This window comes from Haemaphysalis longicornis, unplaced genomic scaffold (genome assembly GCF_048455015.1).
Source record: "Haemaphysalis longicornis isolate Haplotype H1 unplaced genomic scaffold, Haemaphysalis longicornis Haplotype H1 scaffold_10, whole genome shotgun sequence".
Lineage (NCBI taxonomy): Eukaryota > Metazoa > Arthropoda > Arachnida > Ixodida > Ixodidae > Haemaphysalis > Haemaphysalis longicornis.
Genome location: NW_027526204.1, coordinates 72184713 through 72209249, shown reverse-complemented (window position 1 = coordinate 72209249; position 24537 = coordinate 72184713). Strand labels below are relative to the sequence as shown.

The 24537-nt window shown below is 44.8% G+C and overlaps 1 protein-coding gene across 2 annotated transcripts in view; it reads right to left on the bottom strand.

Moving 5' to 3' along the window:
- Nucleotides 1-6959: 6959 nt before the first annotated feature.
- The window catches only part of Rab23 (RAS oncogene family member Rab23), a 69037-nt gene continuing 51459 nt past the window's right edge, over nt 6960-24537 (bottom strand). For both annotated transcript variants that reach the window (XM_077689838.1, XM_077689839.1), the window contains exons 2-7: nt 22589-22741; nt 20932-21298; nt 19459-19538; nt 18798-18880; nt 12873-12959; nt 6960-9629 (exon numbers count right to left, since the gene is read on the bottom strand). In XM_077689838.1, coding sequence (XP_077545964.1) covers nt 9493-9629; nt 12873-12959; nt 18798-18880; nt 19459-19538; nt 20932-21249 — 705 coding nt within the window. In that variant the 5' untranslated portion in view covers nt 21250-21298; nt 22589-22741 and the 3' untranslated portion in view covers nt 6960-9492. The remainder of the gene's footprint in view (nt 9630-12872; nt 12960-18797; nt 18881-19458; nt 19539-20931; nt 21299-22588; nt 22742-24537) is intronic.

Sequence of the window (24537 nt, the reverse complement as noted above, 5' to 3'; positions counted from 1 at the left end):
CGTGTGTGGGTCAAGGCGAAGGGCATATTAATTTCGGATCGACCTACAACTTTTTCCGAGGTTCTGGGATCAACTAACAGCTCTGTACATGCCGAAGAATCGGTCTACGCGGTAAGGCTTACGGCTGTCCTTGAATGCAGACAAGCATACAATAAAACCAACGTAACACAAATGCCGCCGCTTGTTGCTTGACGCAGCCGCAGTAGCTGCGGTGTTATGAAATTGTCGAAGGCAAACGTGCCCTACCACGAGAAAACGCCTTGATGCAAAGCCAATTTTACAGTAAAGCCAGCAATGTCCGCTGGCGTAGATTATTCAGAAGAGGCCGTTAGCTGGAGTAACGTTTTACCCATTTATCGTCTCCTCCTGCTTTGATGTAAGGTAATTTATTCACAACAGTTGCATTTCTTTCAAGCTGAAGGGGAAATTCGGTCTTCCACATTCGCTTGAACAGTGGTTCGTCAGAATTTTGAAGATATTCCAGTCCAAAGTCGAATCAAGTTCCACTTGAACCTGGCAACGTTCAACACACGAACCCTGTCTGGCGAAGGAAACTTAGCTGCACTCTTAGGGGAGCTCTCACACACTAAGTGGGATATTATATGGTTAGGCAATGGTGGGAAATACCGGAGAAAGTTTCATGAAGCTGACTAGTGGGCATATTCGGTGCTCCAGGGCACCTCAAGAAAAGACGGAGGAGATTTTTTAGCCACACAGAAATAGCAGGGAACGTAGATGAATTCTTTAGTGTTAACGAAAGAATCGAAGTCATAGTCAAGCTAAACAGGCGATACAGGCTAAAGATAGTACAGACCTATGTGCCAGCTGCCAGCAGCTAGCTACGATGTTTCTACGAGGACGTAGAAACATCGAAAGAATCGAAGCCATAGTCATAACGAAACAATCGAAGTCATAGTCAAGCTAAACAGGCGATACAGGCTAAACATAGTACAGACCTATGTGCCAGCTGCCAGCAGCTAGCTACGATGTTTCTACGAGGACGTAGAATAAGCAATGACGAAGGGAACAACTCAGCTCATGGTTGTGATGGGAGATTTTAACGCAATGGTAGGTGAGAAGCAACTGTGAGGAAAGTCCGTGGGAAACTTTGGAATAGGCTGTCGCCACAGTCGAGGAGATACACTGGTGGGATTTGCAGAGAGAGATAACCTGAGGGTAATGAACACATTCTTTTGCAAATGCCAGAATAGGAAATGGAAACGGAAAAGTCCCGATGGTTGCACAAAAAAATGAAATTGACTTGATGTGACAACACACGTATTGTGACGAACCTGGAGGTGTTAGCAAAATTCAGAGCAGCGATTATCGGTTGATTAGGTGCAAAGTAAGGCTGAATCTCGGAGGATAAAGAGGGAAACTCGTGAAAAGCAAGAAACCGAGCGTGAAGTCAGTTAAAGCCAAGACGCAGGAATTTTAATTAACCCTTCGAGACAAACTTTCTCTGTTAAACGAGGAGAACCGGACTAGTGTAGGCAAGCCAAATGACAACCTAACAATGGCAATCGCAGAATCAGCAGCGACTGTGGGAGAAAAAGCAGGCAGAAAACAAAATGGAAAACTAACCGAGCAAACAAAGGAACTGACCGTGAAACGGAAGAACATAAAATTGTCGAGTACGGCGGACCGAATTGACTTATCAGCTAGAGCTGTCGAAATTGATTACTAGAAGTGAAACGAATGACATTCTTGCGTACAAGTGAAGAATAATTGAGGAAACGCTGGAAATTGATTGATTGATTGATTGATTGATTGATTGATTGATTGATTGATTGATTGATTGATTGATTGATTGATTGATTGATTGATTGATTGATTGATTGATTTATTTATTGATTGATTGGTTGATTGATTGATTGATTGATTGATTGATTGATTGATTGATTGATTGATTGATTGATTGATTGTAGGGTTTAACGCGCCGAGGCAAATCAGGCAATGAGGTGCGCCATAGTGGAGGGCTCCGGATGAAGTTTAACCGCCTGGGTATCTTTAACGTGCGCCGAAATCTCGTACAAACGGGCGTTTTTGCTTTTCCCCTCCATCGGAAAAGCGGCCGCCGCTGCCGGGAATCGAACCCGCGACATTGTTCTCAGCAGCGCAGCGCCTTAGCCACTGAGCCACCTCGGCGGGTGGAAATTGGAGAAGGCCTAAAAGCAACTAACAGGAAGCTAGCAATCGGTAAAAACAAAATGTACCAGTGTTGCGGAGTTACCACTCAGGAATTGGAATGACTCCGGATTCATTCCACCTTTTGTGATGCCGGAATAGAATGGGAATGGAATAGTCACATCCCGTGGTCACATCGTTTGAAGGAATGCAATGTGAATGTATTTAGGCGCCTTTCCCCCGGAACGAAATGGGCTGGTTTTAAATGCAGAGCATTTCTTTAACACACGATGTCGCCCGCCGTTGGCGTGCCTCGGCGTCCGCAACAGCCGTTCCAGGTGCGCCCTCTCCCCCACTCCTCCTCTCCCGCATCACGCTACCCTCCTCGCTCTCAACAACAGGTCCGCACCCCTCCCCCTACACTATATAAAAAAATAATACTTACCGGCGCCTGGTTTCGATCCCACGACCCTGCGGGCGGGATGCAAGGTACATGGTGCTCTACCCACTGCGCCACAAAGCCGACACAGAATGGAAGGCTACGAACGCGCCTTATATCCTTGACTCATTCAAACTACGTCAAGAAGCTGCTGATACAACGCATTCACTACCTGTGGGCGGAACGCGAGGTACATGGTGCTCTTCCCACTGCGCCACAAAACCGACACAGAATGAAAGGCTACGAACGCGCCTTATATCCTTGACTCATTCAAACTACGTCAAGAAGCTGCTGATACAACGCATTCACTACCACCAACTCCCCAAACACTAAACGTTAACGCAATACACCCACCCCCTATGCGACGCATTTACTCGAGTCCCCCTCGCGGGGAGATGGGCCCTTTTTTAGACGAGCTGTGCCTATCTTCCGCTGGGATCTACAGCCATACTGGCTCTTGAACTAGCAGAGTTTACCTTATTTGCAAAAGATTCTTTTCTGTGGAGGTGTTTCAGGTCTGGAGGTAACACGTATATGAAAGCGTTGATGACTGGCGACCCTTGCTTGGCGATACTTTTGTGTCCCTAGTCATGTTCACTGACTGGTTACCTGTTACACCCTCGTGCGCGCCAGGGCCCAAACCAAACAAATGTATAAAAAACAGCGCTACAGTTTGCTTCGAAACAATCCGCTAAGGGCGGTTTTATGAGCAAGATTTCCTGCATCGAACAGGCAGGCGTATTGACACGAAATGGACACGGCATGTGCCCATATCCTGGGAAAACGCTGACATAATTCTGATTCACAAAAGCAGGGAGATTCCAAACACCTTAAAATTCCAGACCCGTCAGCCTACTCTCGGTTGTAAACAAGCTCTTTAGCAAAGTAGTAGTTGCCCGCATAAGTGACAGCCTAGATTCCCAAGAACCCAGAGAGCGGGCTGGGTATAGAAAAGAATACTCACCAATAGATCCCATCCATGCCGTCAATCATATGATAACAAACACGCAGCATACAATACACCCCTTTATATGACATTTATAGACTGAAAAGCGTTTGCCTCAGTGCACACCGCGCTGCAGTGGTGGAAATATTACAAGACCGTGGAGAAGAAGGGACTTACATAAGTCTTTTATACGACATATATAAGGGCCGTGCGGGCAAAATAATCCTTCACAAGCAAAGCGACGAATTCCAGATCCGAAAGGACGCACGACAAGGAGGTACCACCTCGCCAAAAGTGTTCACAGCATGTGTGAATTGGGTATTCAGGAGGCTTGACTGGGAAAACACAGAGGAGGAGAATAAACATTTATTGAGCGTAAGTGCTGATGGCAAGGCACTCGCTCGGTGGAGGGCATCCTTATTCCGGGATACCCAGGTTGCGACTTGCCGTCCAGGCCCTCTTGGCCAGTTCTTGCTGGTGTCCAAGGTCCAGATCGACCAGAAGAGCCATCCGCTGCTCGAATATTGGAAAGGGGATTAATGGTAGGTTTCGAGTTTGTTGGCACTCCCATACTTGGTGGTACAACGTGCCCGGCGTTGGACAGAAATTGCGAAGGGAGGGATACTGAGTTGGTAGATGGAATGGAGGAGGGTGCTGTGGGGATAAGAATTTGTCTGCAATCGCCGAAAAGTGGTGGCTTCTTCTCTGGTTAACCGAGGATGAGGTGGTGGGAATTTTCTTCTGCCGAGCCTATAATGTTCCAGGACGTTTGAATACCGGAGAAAAAGTGGGTCCGTTTTGGTGTCAGCGGAGAAAATCCCATCTCGGGTAATGGCCCTGTGTATGTACGCGTGGTCAGCGGTGTGAGCCGCCTCATTACCATCCATAGATTCATGCCCAGGAACCCAGATGATTTCCATCTCAGGTAGCTCTGCAATGGTTTTCAGAATGGTCAGTGCTGGTGTAGAGATGCGCACCCGCTGATAACTTCGACATGCCGCTTGTGAGTAAGTTAGTATAGTTATGAAGTCCTTGGTGGTCGTTGCAATCGCAACTTCCTCTGCAGCTTCTGTTGAGGTTGTACGTACAGTCATAGCAGTCATTTCCTGACCGGCCGCGTTAACAACGCACGTGACGTGTGCTGGTTGATTTGGATATATGGCTGCGTCGCTGAATCTTGTTGTTGGGTTATTTCCATACTTGGCACTCACGGCTTTAGCTCTAGCGATGCGAAGTGCCTTGTTATGAATGGGGTGCATGTTTCTTGGTATAGGTAGAACTAGAATGAGATGTCGAATCTCTAATGGGACACGTGTCTTGTACAGGTCTTGCATGGGTGGCGTCGCATATCCTAGCTGTCTTAAAGTCGTCCTTCCCGTATGAGTTAGCTTTAGTCGTTCAAGCCGAGAGGTTCGGTGTGCTTCCTCTATCTCCTCCCAAGTATTATGTATTCCCAGTTGGAGCAACCTTTTCGTTGATGTCTTTGATGGTAGTCCTAAGGCGTTCTTGTAAGCCTGTCGAATTATAGTATTCAATCTGGCCTTCTCCGTTGTTTTATGGGCAAGATAGGGCGTGAATAACGAATAAACTGAGAATACTTGAGCCATTTGATATTTGCAGACGACACAGCCTTGCTAAGTGAGTCTGCACAACATTAGCAAAAAATGCTTGAGGAACTGAAAATCTGAAGCATGGCCGTGAGGGTAAACATAAATATGAATAAAGCTAAAGTAATCAGGAATAAGCATGCCGAAGGTGTCCTTTTAAGCATATGCGACGAAACGCTAGAACAAGTCGGAGAGATACCTCGGACAGATTGTCAGTGTTAACCCCAACCACGAAAGAGAAATTCGTCGCAGAATAGGTATGGGCTTCCGTTCCCTCGGCAGACATTCACAAATAATGAAAAGTAAGCTACCTCTACTGCTCAAAAGAAGAATGTAAAGCCAAGTCATCCTCCCGATGATGACATATGGAGCGGAAACTTGGCGCCTTACTAAACAACTGGAAAGTAAACTTAGGTCAGCTCAACGCGTCATTGAACGAATAATGAAACGAGTAACACTTAGGGACAGGAAACGAGCCTCCTGGATCAGGGAATAAACTAGAGTAGATCATATCCTAGTTCAAATAAAGAAAAAGGCATGGACCTGCGCTGGCCATGCAGTTGTGCGAAACGATAACCGGTGGACTATCAAGGTGACAGAGTGGATACCGGTGGACGGGTATAGAATAAGGGGAAAGCCAATAGCTCGATGGAGGGACTAAATCAGAAAAAAATTATTATTCTGTGTGTGCGTGTCTACGCTTATGACATGGCGTCATTAGATCAATGACCATAGACGAAAAGGCAGCCTGTCCGCCTACTGTGGATGATCTCATGTCGCCATATCACACGCGCAGACACGCACGCACAGAATAATAAAAGTAAAGTGAGAACAGAGCAACAAACGTGAACAAATAACAGTGAGCCTTATTTCGGAAAGCGGGGTAACTTGGCACCGCAGGCGACAGGCGATCTGAAAGCAAACCACTGGTATTGACAACGATCAAGAGCGGGAATACTTTGCTATGATTCGTATGAGCTCTTATGTGACGGTTTGTGGCCATCATAAACTATCTACAAAAGAGGTTTTCTGATCGACTGCTACCTCATTTGGCTCCTTCCTGCCGTGAATCGCCATCGGGCGTACCGTTTTGCATATTCCAGGTGGCGCCGTCGCTCCAAGATATGCTGGCACGTCCAAATTGTCCGCCATTTGCCCATAGGCGAAGATACATTTATTTATTTTCAGAATAACCAAGTAAGTACCGTGGTTTTATCCGGTGTCAAACCAAATGTACCACAAAATGCGACCATCGTGGGAAGTTTGAGGGCGAACGGAGCATCAGTTTGCTCAGAAAAAAATTTTCAAGTGTTCTATTTATCGATGTAGCGCCCTGTATATTATTGGTAACAGATTTAATATGTTGGTAACCAATTATACGAGAAATTTTGTTGTCAAATATCACTCACACAGAATGGTGGCAACGAAGTACAGTACACTATGTTATGTCCGTCACTGGGCCTTCGATAAGTAGAAAGTGACGCATGAATTGAGTGACACTCATTCGCAGCCCAACTTGAGCTGGCGGTCAATCGCGGACGAAAGCTGCTTGCCGAAAGTATATACATATTCCATACAGCTTTCTCAAGGCATGAATACACAAGGTAGTGTAGTTTGCACTTAGTTTGTATCATTCATCTAATCTCGTAATAGTAACTAGATCATGGAAGCGGTGAGCAGGCATGCACAGTGCTGTACATGTGCATATCTGCTCTAACTAACGTATGTGGGTAACATTTATTTCCAATGCACCAACCAGTTTTCTTGTAATGCGTCTTAAAATTGCCGCATGTAATGTACACACGCAGTAACCGGAAGCACAAGGCAACAAGAGTGAAGTGTTTACAACTTTTATTTTTCAAACTTTTTACACTCCACAAGATTAACAAAATAGAACGGATGCTCTAACATGGGAAAACCGTACGTCCAGTTCATCTCACCGGTTAATGAATGCGAACAAGTTTTCAGCTTTGCAATATGGACATCTTCACTGCGTACTTATGAACAGTTCGCCTTTTCTGGACTATGACACACTGCATTTCGCAGTGAGCGTAACCTCAGCTCTGTATTAAAAAGTTATACAAGAATAACGATTCTATTGCAAACTGCTCCATATTACTTGGAAAGAAAGGAATTGTCTTATTATAAGCCTGTGCCACTTAACGTGGGCCAAAGATTAAAGTCATGAAACGTGTGATTATCCAGCACTAAGTATTTGACAATCATTTGGGGGCGCGTACTTTCAGATATTTTGCATACTGATTATTCAAGAATTACTTTCAATAAATATTCAGTTTGTAAAAAGTGAATGTAGTCGAAAATTTCTTTTTGTAAAGCGTCCAAGAACATACCTGCTAGGAATGTTGCCCAGAGAACTCCTTCAGCTGGAAAAGCTACACTGTGGTGTTTGAATGAAACACAGAAAGAATCAGTAGGTGCAGGACGAAACTGTGGCTACAAGAGCCCCCGAATAAAATGGTGGTGGCGCACATTTCTCAACTCGATGATGTCAAAGCGTGCAAAGCCTTGCGAGGCTTCGGTGGCACGCTCCATGAGCCAGCCGGTTGAAATTCGCTCGTCTTTAGCGCGTCAATAAAACTGCCTGCACTAATAGTAATTGTTGCGGAAGCCACTGCATTCATCCTTTCTGGTGTCTTAACAGCGTGTTGACTGAGAACTTTCAGAAGAATTCACTCGTTAAAAATTTTACTTCATTTTTACTAAACAAGTCATAAAAGTGCAGTAAAAAAGACTGCGCCATCCTGAATGATTGTTGATTCCTTTACTGCTGATAACCTAGATTCCTAAGTTTATTATATAGTACAGATTACTTCACACACCCTACGTAACACACAATTGATCAGCAGAACACCGTGTTGCATCATGAAATGAATTAAACATCCAGGCATACATTATAACACTGTATCGAAAACTGAAAGAATGACAAATATTTAAAGATGCTGTTCTTTAGCTCTTCGTTGTATTAGCAATTAGCGGTAAAGGCACTGGGCACAGCTTCCTGTGTATAAGAATTCAGGGGAGCTGCGCCAAGACCCTCATCAAGATTCAGTATACCCTGTCAACCTCAATACCATCCGGTTACATCTTTATGGGACATTATGTTAAAAACTTCTCAAAGGCATTGTAATGGACGGAAAAGTGTGAGACTGTTTTGGCTTTCCTTGAGGCTGAGTTCAAGCATCCTGCAAAGCTCCCTGCACCTACTTCCGCAGCCGCTTACTCTATCACAAGATCTAATTCGGCTCCATCGTAACTTTGGCCTTGTTCGCGAGAGATCGTACAGACCTGTGTTTGTTGTACCTGGATTATCATTACGCGTTTTTTCCGTGTCTGTGCGTCTTTCAAAACCTATTTTAAAAGTCTGTATACACAATCTTGGAAGATAGCTGATTTAGTAGCATAGAAGCCCATATCATAAAGACGTTTCGACTGAGCCTTCAGGAAAGATATCGCTGTCGGTCTGATAGATATCCATCCTAATTGAAGAAAACAAACGACAGTGCATGCTATTTTGGAGCCTGATAGGCCTGTGCCAAACCAAAAGAAGAGTATGCTTACGTAGCAGGCTATTGAAGCACTTGGACTTCACAGCTGCCGCACGTACAATCATTCGCACAAGCACCCGTCATGGCTTCTCCAAATTCTTTTTTTTTTCGCTGGGATGGGCAACACGGAACACTAAAAAGTGATTATGTGGCCCTTACCGCGAGCTGAGGGGGCTTACATTCTACAATGGAAGCAACTTTGATAACGGCTGCTTTGTCACAGAGTGCCCTGTCAGGGCACACCACCTTGCGCAACATACATCCAACAAGATAAGGCACTGTGCACCTTTCTGGTCCGTTAAATGTATTTCCAAGCGCTAGCAAAAAGGTTGTAGCAAGATTTCATGTCACTCGAGTATTGTTTCTTTTTTCGACACTGCTCATGGGAGGCCTCCCGTGCCTGAATCAGCCCTCCTTTCAGATAAAAATATATCGGGCTTAGACATAACAGTGAAATTTCATACAAATCAACATTCTAGCTACAGCCCCCAAGGGCATTGAATGCCGCATTCATCATGGTAATTTCATTCTGAAAAGGCATCTGTCTTTCGGCCCCCACTTGGGAAATGGGATACCAAAATGGAGGCAAGCTACAAAATAGTTTTCATAATTAGGCGCAAGCATTATTGTGCCACTGTAGATATCCCCGCACATGCCACCTACAATCTGTGTAGTTCCACAGACCAAGCCACGCACGCTGGTGTGAACACACTGCAATTGAAATATAATGAATCCTTTGTGAATCTAGGCTTCCAAAGCTTCTTCTTTTACAACTAGGTCTGGCCTGTTTACGATACAGGCGATACGTCAGAGCAGAGAGCAACTGCGGCGAAGAGATTTCCTGGATGGCCGGAGCCTTCGGTGCAGGCTGATGGTGGTAGTATCCCTGTGCCCCGGCAGTGGCTTCAACAGGTGGCCGTTGCGAAGGTTATTGGTTATCGGGTCTGCAAGGGCAAAGTGAAATGATGGTGATAAATGTCGGACATTGCTTCACATTTAAGGACTCTTCACTGTGATATACAAAACTTTCTCATCATAGTCTTGATATATTCACTGTCAGGAACGACATTCTTACACCGTTCATACTCTGGACTTGTACTTGTACATGCTCATTTTTAAATATATTCTGCAGATGGGCCTCAAACAAGATTTCAAATCATAGGACATAATATGACTGGCTTTTCATGTCTTCCTCTCTGTCTGTTTTAACAAATGACACCAGATGTTATGCTCTGAAAGTTGCACTAATGAAACATGAGACTGAATGACTACACCAGTCTGTGGCAATTAAATTTTAGTAATTCAATGTATTTTATCTCCCATTGAAGCCAGCTGTCTCATCCCTTATAAACCTGTAATTCTGACCCCATTAGCACAAGACATCACTTGTTTGTTTTAGCAACGCTACTGCAGACAATTATCTTTTTCGGTTATCAAACCAAATGCATTGCAAAAGTGCAAACGTTTCACATGACTACATACAATTATATAAGCAAACTCCGGCTTATCCAAAGGGGTCTCTGCACTGTTATAATTCTCTTAATCACACCGAGTTGTTGCTAGTGACAACATTATTCCCCCTTTCCTGAAGTTCTAATAAGCATGCCGCAAAGCCAGCCTGAAATGCCCAGAAGGCATAGGCCGAACTGAGGTTGTTTCCCATTCGGGTAAGCTCAACTATAGTAGAAAAGCTTTAAAAGTTAGGCAGTTTATAATGGTAGACTAAGAACAAAAAAGCTTCAAAGTTCTGAAAAATATAATAGCCATACGCTACTCGGTATTCCTGGTTAACTGGTTGTGGCCTTGATCTGGAGGCGACACATGGATAGCAACTTTTCTTTTTGTTCGCTCCGTGTTTTGCAACGCGGCATATGAGAGGAGTCTAAACGTGGCTAGAGAGAAGAAAGTAGAAAAACAAGACAAAGAGACGAAAGTAAAAAAGATGGAGAGAGGGTACAAAAATCAGTGACAGTCAGGAAACCGACAATAAGGGTCGAATCCACCGGTAAGAATGTACTCCAGCTACGTGCACAAAGTTCATTAGTAACCTGTGGTATCTATCTTCGTCCCGCCAGCGGTTGTAGTCATCCAGTTTATCCCGCCAGAGATCAGCCCCTCCGAGCATGTCATCCCGAGGTGCTCTTGTTCCCGTGCACATCCACATAAGATGCTTGGCATCAGCTTCAGTCGCCGCAGCCGGAAACTTGGGACAAGTTCCTGGGTCTTCTGGTGAAGGCCCCCAAGTACGTGACTCAAATCGCACCCCAGACTGAGAGAAACTCCCTCCACCCGGGAAAGATTGCAGGGAGAGGGACCAGACACAAGAGGGAATTTTGGCACGCGTGTCCCTTCTCAGAAAAGACTTCTGGGCTAAAATATGGGGGCGCGAATCACAAGGAAGGGGGCTAGGGGAGGATTCAGTTGGGGAAATAGAGTGGGAAAGTTGGTCTGCTAATCGGTTCAGGATATTTGACCATGACCTTGTATCTAGTGTATATGTATCGTTAGCTGTGATGTCTTGTGGAGACTGTGAATCTGGTGGCAGATCAGAGGTGTCTTCTTCACTTGCTTCAGGTGCTTCACAGCACTGGGAGTCTATGTAGGTATGCGCCTCCCTGATGTGTGCTTGCAGCTTTTATTACGTCATGTACGGCCTGGAGCTCCAGTAGCAGTGGCTTTCGACTGTCGGTGGAGTAACAGCGCGAGCCTTAAGTGCCAAGTGTGTGGTACTGAAGAGCTCCATCTGTAAACAATACGCAGTGGTCTTCAGGGACTGTGGCATCGGAGAATGGCAGTGGCTGGTCACGGCGACGAAGCTTCGTTGTCCCATTGGTTGTCATTGTAGTACTATACCGCCATTGTGAAGGTAGTTAAAAGTTGAACTGACGGATTACAAAAACGTGAATGAAGAACTACGACCATTGGTGTATAAAAACGCTTGAGCTTTCTTGCTTCTTCACACTCGTTTAGAAGCTCAGTGATAGTACTGAGCTGGGAGTGTTCCTGTAAGATGGAACCGGGGTGAGAGGAGGAAGGGCCGTGATGGTACACATGGGCTCTCTGTGAATGGTCTCAAGTTTCGCCCATTGTTGCCCGGTGAGTCTGTGAAACTGTACCTGGTATAGTAGGCGCGGCCGGAGAACAGCGCGTGCAAACCATCGAGCCACATCCGTGCGCGCTCCTCCACTCCGCTAAGGAATCCGACAAGATCAAGTGCAAGATTGTCGAGGAGTCCTTCCGTGCCTTTTGGAGCCAATAGATACCCGAACCCGACAGGTGGATCTGAAGGCCGAGCACCCGCAGCTCTTCCTTGTCTGGTATGACGACTCACCCATTTTAAGTTGAAAGTTAGCCATAATTTCCTTCCTGCCTTGTTAACCACGTGTGCACAGCAAGACTTCTCTGCTGAAATTTCCAAACCAGTTGATTGCGCGAAGGCATGAAAAACATGTAGGATTTGCTCGAGGTAACGACACTGCTAACCGAGGTCTCGGTAAGCCACGGCGTGACATCGCCCGCATAGATGAGAAATTTCCCAAAATGAACGTCTTGTAGCTTCCCAGCCAAGGGTGAAAACGCAATGTTGAACAGTAGAGGCGCTAGCACGGAAACTTGCGGTGCATCATGATTCGATGTAAATATGCCAACAGGCTTCCCGTCCGCTTGTACTGAAAACGTCCTTCAGCACAGAAAGGAGGGTACCATTTTGGTTACACGAAGTGGAAACCCCAAGATGCTATGTTTCTGAGCGTCTTCCTGTGGCCCACGTTGCCATAAGCCTTGGATATGTCGATAGCCACCACAGCCCGCACAAGGTGGCTATGAGGTGAAACATCATCAGCCAGAATAGACAGGCCATCCTTTGCCTGAATCCACTCTGAGAGGGATGGTATACGCGCATCCTATTGTTCTCAAGCCGCCAAGGCACTATAGTCTTACTGCGTTGCTGTACAGCCACACTGTTAAAAATGGCATGGTCGCATCCCCTTTGTCAATGCCTTTTCTAGGTAGTAGACGCCCTGCAAGAAGACACGGGCGTTGTATAGAAGAGGAACGAGACAGCAGTGTTTTGATGTGTGTTTTTTTCAAGAACGTCCATGTCCTTTTGTGCTGTATCCAAAATAAGCCAAACAAAATAGCCCGACTGTCACCAATTTCAAAATTTTGCAACTGTTAAAAGTACTCACGTAATCCTTTTGGATGAGGGCCACGAACATACTCATCCACAGGGCTGTTCATCTGGTCCAAGTACCGCTCAGCCAGATATCGGAACACTGCACACAGCCAAAACACACCACATCATTTCGCACGTAATACAAGAGGCCCAACATATTTCAGAATTGACAGAGAAACTAAAAAACAGTGGGGACAGTGTCCCACAAGGTGTGAACAACATCCGCTGCTGTGTAGCTGCCTAACAATCTAATATCCTTCAATAGCAATTCAGGTGTGGCCATAAGTCTAGAAACCATTAGAGCATATTTTAAATTATTTTATTTTTATTTTATTTTTCCCAAGGGTCCCTCAAAGAGACATTACGTGAAGGGCAGAAATACAAATGTTTGAATCTTAAAAAGGTCGTAGTGCAAGAACAGAGAAAACAGCAAACAACCGTCCGCGTAAAAAAAGGCACGCAAATGTGTGAATGCAATCGGAATGTTACATAACACAGGCAGACTACGTACTTCACGCATTTTGGGGAGATACAATTGCAGTGGTGGCACAAATAATTAGCAACTACAAGTGAACAATAACAAGTGTGTGAATACACTCGGAATGTTACGTGACGTAGGCATAATCCTTTACACGGTTTGGGGAGACACAATCGTAGTGGCACAAATCATTAGCAACTACAAATGAACAGCAGATACAAAAAGCCCACCACGGAAATGAGCGCTGCAGTTCAACACACAGTATATGACACGGTTTGAAGCGAAAAAATGAAGAAGGAGCACAAACACAATCAACAGAAATCGTCGCTCGGGCTCGAAAAGGGTTGTTAATACTATCTCTGTTTGAAATCTTAAGAGAATTTTCGAGCGAATATTATCTAACAAAAGTAAATTTAGAAGACGCTTCCAGAGCTCTCATGCATGTGCATGTCTCGTGCATAACTTAGTGCTCTACTCTACCTCTCACTCAGCCAATCAGCTAGAAAGTCAACTCGGGGTGCCAAGTTTTTAGTGCTACATAGTTACTTTTTGTTTATTTCAATGTACCGGTTGATTAAAGCTACAAAACCGGTTTCCTCTGCTCACCCACAGCACATGACATCACATTTTTGCTTTCCCATCAAAATGTCTGTTATTGCTCTACGCTTCCCTCGTTTAGCACAAAATGTACTGAATTTATACAAGGTTGTCAGACAGAAAGGCTAAAACTTTTGTATGTCCCACTGAACTCAGACGTTCCTATTCCAGGGAGCTGTTGGTCACGTTCTTGATCAGCATAGATCAGGGCCTGTTGTAGAATTGCCGGCTCAGTCAACTACACCCTCCGTACGTTCTGCTGACAATTATTTTCTTTGCGATATTAAAATGTGTCCTCTATTCAGTCGTTCATGGCAACTAGGGCGCTGTGGAGTGGATCATTTAAGTGTCTTTAAATTTATTTTCTTGTGTTGGGGTAATTAAGGTGTCTGTTTGAGCTTAGCGTGTTATGATTTGTTCCGCTTTGGTAAGGTTCTTTGAGGAGTTGCTAGTCGTAGACTCACTTCTACATAGTGTTCCGGGATACTTCTGGCTGCTAAATCACGTTGCTGGGGTTAGTAACGTAGCTGGAGACCAGTGGACAGTCACGTGGGTGAGCAGAATAACTCCTTCATGTCACGCCAATCTGGTGTACCAAGAAACTCTTGTACTTGCATCGATACCTCTAGGTTGTGAAGCAGCGGTAAGGCGGATGTGTGTACCATTGTTTTACTATCTGGCACACGCGTGTTCTCGCACATATTGTTTTTACTTTGGCAGAATTTGGTATGTGCATGGCAGCCCATGTGACTGCTAGAGATTTTGGCTCTTCTGTAGAAATACTCTGCTTAGTTGTCTCCGTTCCTGTACGGCTAACGTAAGCTATGGCACATTTATTGTTTCGTTCAACATCGTCACTGGAGATGTTTCAATGGGTACATGTTCCGAATTGCTACCTCTCTTGCCCAGTATGCAGCTGTTACTTAGCGCTTTGAAGTTGTGAGGTCTTTGTTCATATTGGGGGGCGCCGGCGCTAAGTTGTGTTTGGTCTTCCCGCTTGTTTACTCACCGCCTGTAATCGGGCTCTGGTGGGAGTTATCCCATGAAATCTATTTATTTAATTGCGTTGGCGATTGGCAACGGTCTCTTTCCTTGTGTGTACCATACCAGTATCCAGGAGTAACTGGGTGCTAGTATTAGCAAGGACATCTCGCGCTATCAGGTGGCCTTAATCAGTACTACATTACGCATGTTCTCTTGTATCTTGTTTAGAATTCTGTCGAATTTTCATCTAATTTTTGGATCCGACCAGGGCATCTGTGAGGCGTAACAGGTCTGTCTCGAAAAGCGCTTTGTTTCGTTAGTAACTGTTCGACGTATGAGTAGGATTTCCTGATTTTACCTTAAGATGATATTGGTAGCTCCATGTCTACTGCCGTCACAATTATGAAGAGGCCAAGGATGATGATGATGATTGTAGGGTTTAATTCGCACCGACGCAACGCAGGCGATGAGGCGCGCCGTAGTGGAGGGCTACGGATTAATTTTGACCAGCTGGGAGTCTTTACCTGCGCCGAAATCTCGTGCACACGGGCGTGTTTGCTTCGCCTCCATCAGAAAAGCGGCTGCCGCGGCCGGGAATCGAACCCGCGACCTCGTGCTCAGCAGCGCAGCGCCTTAGCCACTAAGCCACCGCGGCGGGTAAGAGGCCAAGAACTTTCATTTGTTGACTGTATTTTATGGTGTGCTCTTTCTTGCATATGTAATTGGGTTCACAGTACTTCCATGCATTGGCTGTGCGCAGTAGTAGCATATTAATGGGTTAGGGTTCCACTCTCGCTTCCGAGCTCGATTATTAAAATGTTTTCTGTCTCTTCCTGTTTTCAACAGAGCTCCCCGACCGCATTACCCCAGCTGGCATTTTTACAGCTTGTAGTGCTTGTTGTACAGAGTCCTGTGTATGTCTTGGCCACCACTTTCGGCCCAGATTGTTATGTCATCTACATATGGTGCATGCCTAATGCCAGCCATCATCATTAAAGCTCTATGTTAAGGGGGACTCACCTGTTAACATTCCCTTGGTATTTACTACTGCATGACCCACGGGCTTATAAACCATCGTGCACCAGCAGGAAAAGTTATACAAGTGCTCGAAACGGCCTATTTACCTATTTTGTAAATATGCCACTTTTTTATTAAAATAAATTAACAAAACTCCTGTTTGCTATACAGCTAGCGCCATCTAGTGAAAGCTGGATAAACCAAAATGTGTTTTTTGTTTAATTTTTATTCTAGTAAAGGAATCATACATTTCTAAAAGAAACAAACCAGGCCGTTTCATGTATCTGTAAACATTTTTGTACACGATGCTATGCATACACGATCTGTACACGATGCCTTTTAAGCCCGTCGGTCACAAATTATTAAGTCCCGCGTTGCAAGTTGGGCACAGAAAGAGACAATGCAGACCTACAGTGGGACTCTTCGTTATGGGTGGAGAATGACCCTCGACTTTTAGTCTTCTATGCTTATTGTAAGCTTTCTAGCGCTGAGAAACAAACGCGATTAGTTGAAAGGCTTACTCCACATTTCGTTCTGATGAGTTCTTAGAGCGTGGTATCACGCTCTCTTCAAGGAGTTTTAATGTCGACCACTAGTACGATTTTAAGTTGTGCCGAGTTCATCTTTTTATTCGGGTCTTTATATATAATGAATAATGTATCCTGTTCGAAGATTTCGCCGCGGTATCCAGTCATGCTGAGTATAAATACAATGCCAGAATACGGTATGCAAACAAATTCTTTCGAATCCTATAAGGATACATACGTTGGAACACTTTGGCTGCGTTGGAGGTGACCGATACTCGCCTAAGACTGTTTATCTGTACGGGCTTGCCAGGTTTGAAGTAAGATGACATTTCCAAACTTTTCCTCATCCTCATTTGCTGTCGCTTTAATTAGCCAAATCGTAATTTTTATGCAAGAATATTTGGTCCTCCTCAGATAAATTGCAGAGGTGTGGTGGAGTAATTCTTTTCTGAACCCAGAGTTTTATTTCTTAGCATAGCCTAGTAAAGAAAAACAAGTGAGCAAGGAACCTTAATATGTCATCGTCAGGTTCGGGAGAAATTAGGCCCATTCCTGAAACTTATGTGAAATTCTTCTTCACTGGAAGATCAGGAAAGTTGCTGTCAAGTTTTGTGTGGCTGCTAATTCTCTGGAAATAGCGATAAGTAGAGATTGAATTTTAGGCGAATGACTATTTTGTTCCTTGTCCTCCTAACGCCCTCTTTTGGTATCTGAACACAAATTGGAGGTTAACAAAGACTTTATTGGTGTTTTTATAGTTCCTATAAATACCTATTTTGGCTTTTGTACCTAAATGACTATAAATGCCTATTTTCAACATCGGCGCCTATATGAACACTATTTAGCCTCAGGATGCGCTTTCAAGTGCAGTTTGAGACCGTTATTCGTGTTACCGGGCAGCTAGCATTGACTATTCAGAACTCTATTGGGTTCACCCTAGTCCTCTAGTTCAACCAACTTCCGGAAAACAACCGCTAGCACTGGAATAGAACGCTCCTTCTCAGTGACAAGGGCACAATCTAAATACAGAAATATAGAGGTGCTAGTCGTTTGCTATTGTATCCATAATTCTCACAGTGATTTTCAGTCTACGTTCCGCGTGCTCTCCAAACAAATTTATTCAAACATGTGCAGTGGCATCCCGGTTTCTACAAGGATATTCAAATGCAAATCTATTTTTAACGCAACGGTTGAGCATCGAACACGCCTTTCTAAGCCTTTTATTCCTACATTGAAGAGCCAACGACAAAGCATCATTGTGTAGCTGCATTTTCTTGCCCCTTAATATTCACACTGCCGACGGGCTCTAGAAGACGTTTTTCTATCAAAAATCGGTTCGGCTGCTAAATACCTTTCAAAAATGCTTATGAAATGTGCGAAAGTAAATTTGGCAGTGTTGCAACATCTTAACTGAACAATTCGGACAATATCATAGTTTATAAGAAAATTGCTAGAGTTGTACCTAGCAGGGACAACCATGTAAAAGCATGTTAATCTCTTGATAAATCGTTGTTTCTCTTGCGTTTATTATTTGCATCTGTTTTTGTTGTTTAGTAATTACACTTCTTCACGCAGACATCAAGTGCACCTTCTTAATCAGTATTCCCAGATTTCAGGTATTCTTGTTCATGCCTGTTCCACTATATGCGGACCTCGAGCAAGCGACAGTGGCAATTTAACATGAATGTGAGTAGTGCGCTGTTAAATTAAGCCAATGAATCGCCATTAGTCCAGCTGTTGTATGGGAGAATTTAACGGCTATGTTCAACTGCTGGCGCCTTTGTGCCATCATGAACAATAACACCTTTGCTTTTCCTGTCATAGATACAGGTAGCATACGTCTTCGTTTGAAACTATGTGCATTTATGTAAAAACCTATGGTGCCCATGTTTACGCCGTTGGAGGCCTAAAACATCGTATTGCCTGCCTGTTCTTGCCGGCTAAAAGACGCTTTTCAATGCCTAAATATTCGGCCTCAAGGGATCAGTCTAGAATTTGACTACGAATATGTTGGAGTCATTACAAAGCCATAAAAAGGGAAAAGTTGGCCGAGTATAAGTATTTGCCGCGTAATTTTGCTCTAAGCTCTGAGACGAATTCACGAGGAAAGCTAACTGCCATCTCAAAATAACTACAAAAATACAAAAACTCAACACCCCTCCATTTTTGCCTCATTACGTGCATGCTATTTTCTGTCATTCGTGGATTTACAAGACGTCACCAATAAAAAAACCTCTCCTGTCACCTGAAGCTTTATACTGTTGTACAGGTACATAGCATGACTAGAATTTAAGGCACTAACGATGTAGTTAGGAGGTCACTTGAAGTTACCCACCTTCGTTAACGTTGAAGTCCTCCTTGACAGAAGTTCTGTACAGCCGCAGCTGCATTCTCCTCGCCAGTTCCTCTGTTTCCTCCCTGCTCGAAAAAAATTAGGAACATTGATGTAACACAAGGCTCACTGGAAACGATGTTTAAGTAATGAAAATTAACATACTAAGCAGCCTCAAGGGTAGTGCAGAAAAATGTCCAGTGACACACACAAAAGTAATCTTTGCGCGAAAGCGCACCAGAAAATAACAAAGCAGAAATGTTGCCTTGGTTTCACAAGTGCCAAGAAAAGTTTCTCAACATCATATCACCAATTATTCTATGCAGTGCAACAAACGAGGGCTTTATTTAAACGAGATCTTCTTAAAATCATAATGGCGTGCGCCTATTTATCTTCTGTCAAACACGTGTCCCTTTTGCCACTCAGTAAACAGTGCTTAGTGACACTGCATAAAGCTATTTTGCTTTCTCAATCTGGGCGTGTAAAAACAGAAAGCATTATGCGCCAAGCACATGCGCGGAAATGAACATTCGAATTTAGCGCTGTCGCAGCTCGTTGGGAACCACGTAAGCATTGCTATAGGTGCGACGATAAAGCACGCAATGATTAGAAAATGAATGATGAATATCCTTGGGCTTCTAAAACAAAATCAAACATCACTCACTTGGATACTGTTGCCCTATCCATGAGATCAATCTTGTTCTGCACCAGCACCATGGGGATGGAGCCGCACTCATGTTCAACCTGGGAAGAACGGTCACGTCTGGGCTGCTATTCGTAGGCAACGAGCCAGAATATTTCATAAAAGCAGCAGCAGGCATGTAGCACCACGTTGCAATGATGCTCAGCGGACCACCAACAATAGAGTTGACCAAAACATGACAAGAGAAAAACAAGGTAGGTGACGTTTTCTTTGCGTTCTAAATGGCATTTGCACATAGCCCACACCATTTTATTGTTGATATTCATAGAAAAAAATTAAAATGACACCAAGTAACAAAGCCTGAACACTGTTTTTTGTCACAGATATTGCAAACAAGTACGAACGTATAAAAAATGTCTGGAGTGTCTCCAAGCCACGAGAGACCTAGCGAAAGCGGTTGTAAACAAAGCGCAATGAAAACAAATGCAAGTACACAAATGCAGCCTTTTCACGGAAGGAGATCAACAAGTACAGAAAACCTAACTGTTATTGAATAACTAATTCATCATTTCTCAACACAGCCAGCTCAATTCTCCTCGGTTACAGCCCAGCGAAAAAACACATAGCCAGCAGCCAGTTTTGGAAAAATAGCTTTAAATAATACAACACCCAGCCACATTGAATGCAGGCTGTTAATACGTTATTTAGCTTGGAAGGGCATAGGTGAAATGTAGATAGGCTGATGATGATGATGAAGCGAAGTGTTGCAGAGCTACTCAAGCAGGTAACAGATGCACACAAATCTGACCGCTGTACATGTACAAAGGTAATGCTCAAGTGCTATTAAATTTCGGCCACCGACGAAGTGTAAATAATGAATTGGACAATTTGGTGCATATGTGAGCTTTCTGATCACAGTTGTGGAACGCGAATGACACGAGTCGTCGTTGGGTTTGCTTGAAGCTTGAATACACGAAAACCTTTGAGTTTTGGTGCAGTGTGGTGCACGTAGACAAATCAATGCCACAATTAAAATGCAGTTTTTGACATCTGCAGCTTATTCACATGTGCGCACATACCTGCCACCGTATTGTTAGGAGAAAAATTAACTACATTCTATGTGCAAAATTGCTATGCATTTTATTTTATTTCAATTCTCTTATTTTTAGATGCTGCAACCCAAACTGCCTGTCGTGACAAGAAGAAAACAAATTGCCAATACAATGTACCAAAAGGGTTCACTAAATATTCACATGTGCTTTCGTACCTGGCACCATTGGGGGAGGGAAAAGACGAAATTCATTGAATGTCTGAAATTCGTGCCTATTTTATTTTACTGTAATTATTTTTCCATACTCCCAGCCAATATGGCTATCACTGGAGTAGGAACAAAATATAATGCAAATAAACGCACACCCGTACTGTTCACAAACAGAGCCAGCGCAGAAGTGCCAACAGTGCCGCAACTACCGCCATCGTGTCACCGTTGCGTACCTTCTTTCGCCAGGACTCGATGGCCCTGAAGGACTCCCTGTCCGTGGTGGAGAAGGCCAACACGCACCCCTGGGCACCTCGGTAGTAGGCCTTGGTGATGGCATCGAACTCCTCCTGTCCCGCCGTGTCCCAGAGCATGAGGCGCACGTCCTCGCCCCGCAGGCTCAGCTGCCGCTCCAGAAAGTCCACGCCGATCGTCTTCTTGTACTCGGCCGTGAAGACGCCCTTGCAGTAGCGCTGGATCAGGCTGGACTTGCCCACGGCGCCGTTGCCCACAACCACCACTTTCAGGGCAACCTCGAAATCGTCCTCCCGCATGTTTGCGCCTGCTCCTACAGCGCGCGAACGACGCGCGACTCTCGTGCACCTGCGAAGGACGACCAGAATGTACTCTTAGCGCTGGCTCATAGTTATATATTACCGAACTTTTGGTGGGAGGGTTTGGAAATGTCGGTCGGGGGCATGTCTGGCTTCTGGGCTGGTGCGACCACTGCATTTTTGATATGAGGAGACAAGTAAAGCACGATAACGGAATCTGCACTTACGGAATTCGATTCGCGGGGCGATGCAACGGCGCGACCGCACTTTTCCACAACCGCAGCGCCATTGCCATCATCAACCAGCTTCAGAGCGAAGAATATCTCCCATTGACCTCCAACCACTCCTGTCCTGCGCTGCCAAGCCCATGCATTGCCTCCGAATTTCCTTATATCTTTCTTCCATCGAGTTAATGGCCTTCCCCTTCTTCTAGTGCACTCTCCCGATAGCAACTCTGTTACCGTGGTGCATTTTGTCTCAATGCACGGCCAGCGCGCAGCACCGCCCGCAACTATATTTGTTCGCGTACAGGTATATTTCTGGAAGCCTTAAATTGAGCACGATGTAAGCAATTCGAAATAACGACTTGAAGATACCATTTTGTCAGTACCCACTTATAGCGCATCATATAACAAACGGTGAATGGTAGTATGTAATGATGCGGCTCCAGTAACCATCGCAGTATTGTCTTACGCTGAAGTGTGTATCGATCTCTGAGTAATCTTGTTATCAATGCATAAATTTCACTCACAGTGGAGAAATTAAGTAATGGCACAAGCACACGTTGCCGTATAAGGACCTTTATACCAAACATATCGTTATTGGTTCTTAAAGGGACTCTGCCACCCTTTAGATAAACGTGTTCACTCTTTCCTTCTCGTCTCGAGTTATTGTGAAAGCTATAGTTATCGCCATCACGGAGTGGCACTGGCTGATTAGCTCGTCGCAGCAGATCCGCCTTCCAATCCTGCTTTGCTTTTGTGTCATTTTTATGTGGCTATTGAAAGTGTTTTTGCTGCATTCGAAAGGAAGCTGGCTTTCGAATTGATGTAATGACGTAATTTGAGTGCGTAAAGAACGCCATGACTGGTAAAGAGATCAAAACTTTTGTGCTAGTTTCTAAGTTACTTTATGGGCGTAGGGCAGTAATTTCTGGCTTAGGGACGTTGTGACCCCCTATCCTCAGTAGAGGCTGTGTTTGTTGACTACGTTCTGAAAGCAGTTAGGATTGATATAAAGGTTAATAAAAGTGTTGCAGGGCCCTTTAAATTTCTCAGTGTGAGATTTTAAAAAAACTCGAGCGCCGAAAGTGCAATGAATTACGATGCCCAGAACTTACCAAAAAATGTGTGCAAAAAACAACGCTGTTCTCCTCGTTCTCAATGCGAGCTGCGATGCAGTTCGATCATGGCTAGGAGGCCTGCCGCCGGAGGTTGTGGTTCCAGTGCCTCGACCACTGCCAAACCGTGTGCATCGCGCCAGCCGTGGAACCCTGTTGAAAATAAAACATGGATCGTGTAAAAAAACGCGACCTTCACATCAGTAGCCCAATTCAAGAACGACATGGCCAAGAAAAGCGAGTTATGTTGCAAATCATGTGTCTTTGATTGACGCAGAAATATGCAGCGCGAGTCTCGTCGTACTCTCTCTAAACAACGTACAATATTCTTGAAATAAAACACTTCGATACATTTCAATAGGATTTCCTTGTGTTTCCGCGCAACATCGGTGAAGGTTTTTTTTTCTGAATTCCGTTTGTACCCGCTCGTTCGCATTCGCATTTTCACATTTTTGAAAGTGTTCATTGTTAAGTGATAAGTCAGTTTTGTCACTTTTGCATGCTGTGCTGTATTATCAATAAGTGAACACATTACATGTAGATGAAAGAATTCGCCACAAACAAGCGATCCAAGGCAGTGCCAGGAACGTATGACTGAAATTCCACAGCGCCCACCAGCCAGCGAAAATATGCGACTCACAGCAAAGAATGCTCTCAGTCAACACGTATCGTAACTTGCCTTGACTACCAAAAACAGGCAATAAACAGCGCGAACAAGCCAGTGGTGAAGAACGACTTACAGAAAAAAAATGGTCACGCGTATGCTCACTTCGCAGCAAATGTCGTCACAAGACGATAGTCTTCTATCGTCCCTGCCACACACATGCCTCTCGTCTTGTTCCCGCCCACCTCTAACGCCCTTGCCCTCCCGTCTCGCTCCTGCCACGAAAAACTTGGTGGAGGTTTGTTCAAGTCAATTCAATTTTGCCGCGTTACACTGCTCGCGCGCCACCTACTCGAACCTTTCGTTAATGTTGTACTTCTTGGAATGTCGCCGCGACCTCTAGACTCAAACTCGAGCGCTTTTTGTACTTTTGGGGTCAAAACATTGCTTTTAGAGCGTTTTTCATTCCCTACCGCGAGAATCAAGCAGCCATGTATTTTTAATTAAAATAGCATTGCCTATCACCAATCATCTATTGACGTTTTGCCTCCACAATATTTTCTTTTTGCGCACCAATGTTCACAAGTACAAACTATCGTTCTAGATTTAGGGGTTTAGAAAGTTTTTGCCTGCATAAACTTCTCGTTTCAGAATTTGTTTTAATCTTTCGGCCAGGTACGTGGCTTAATCGAGGCACCGGCAGACAGGCAGACACCAAGATTTTTCGGTTTTAAGTAGCCCAAGAAAGACTATCGCCTTCAAAAGTGCCCCCGTCCATACACCTACGATGCAGGACAACCTGCGAACTTGTTTTAAGCACGCCGCTTTACCCTACTTCTAACGAGGCGCCGTTTTTCCCGTCCCGCTTCCCGCACCGTTGGGCGTTTATTATAATTACGTTAATTAGTCGGGCAGCGCACGCGTGCAGCGGCTGCGGGCGCTAAAAGCGGCACATTCAAATACAGTGACGTTACGAAAAGCGCGATTGGAGACGCGCATGCAAACTATACGAATCGAATCGGGGACATTTCGTATCCCGCAGCGGTGTATATGCGTGCAAGCACTTGCACGCCTTGGAAAGTCTCGCGAAGTCTCGTGAAGTCTCGATAAGAGGCCCTGCACTGTGTTGAGTCGGATCGGTCCTGTCGGCTGCGCCAATTATAGGCGCCGATAACACAGTGTGCGGACAAGATGGCTGCTGTCGGCGCGAAAAGTTAATGTCTATAAACAGGCACAGATGGACGGCGGCTGCATAGGTTCGGCCTTGTCACCTCGACTTTCCTCAGCTGACGCGGTATGGACCGCCCGCGCAAGCGCCCATAACGTGCGCGCCGAGCCGCAGTCG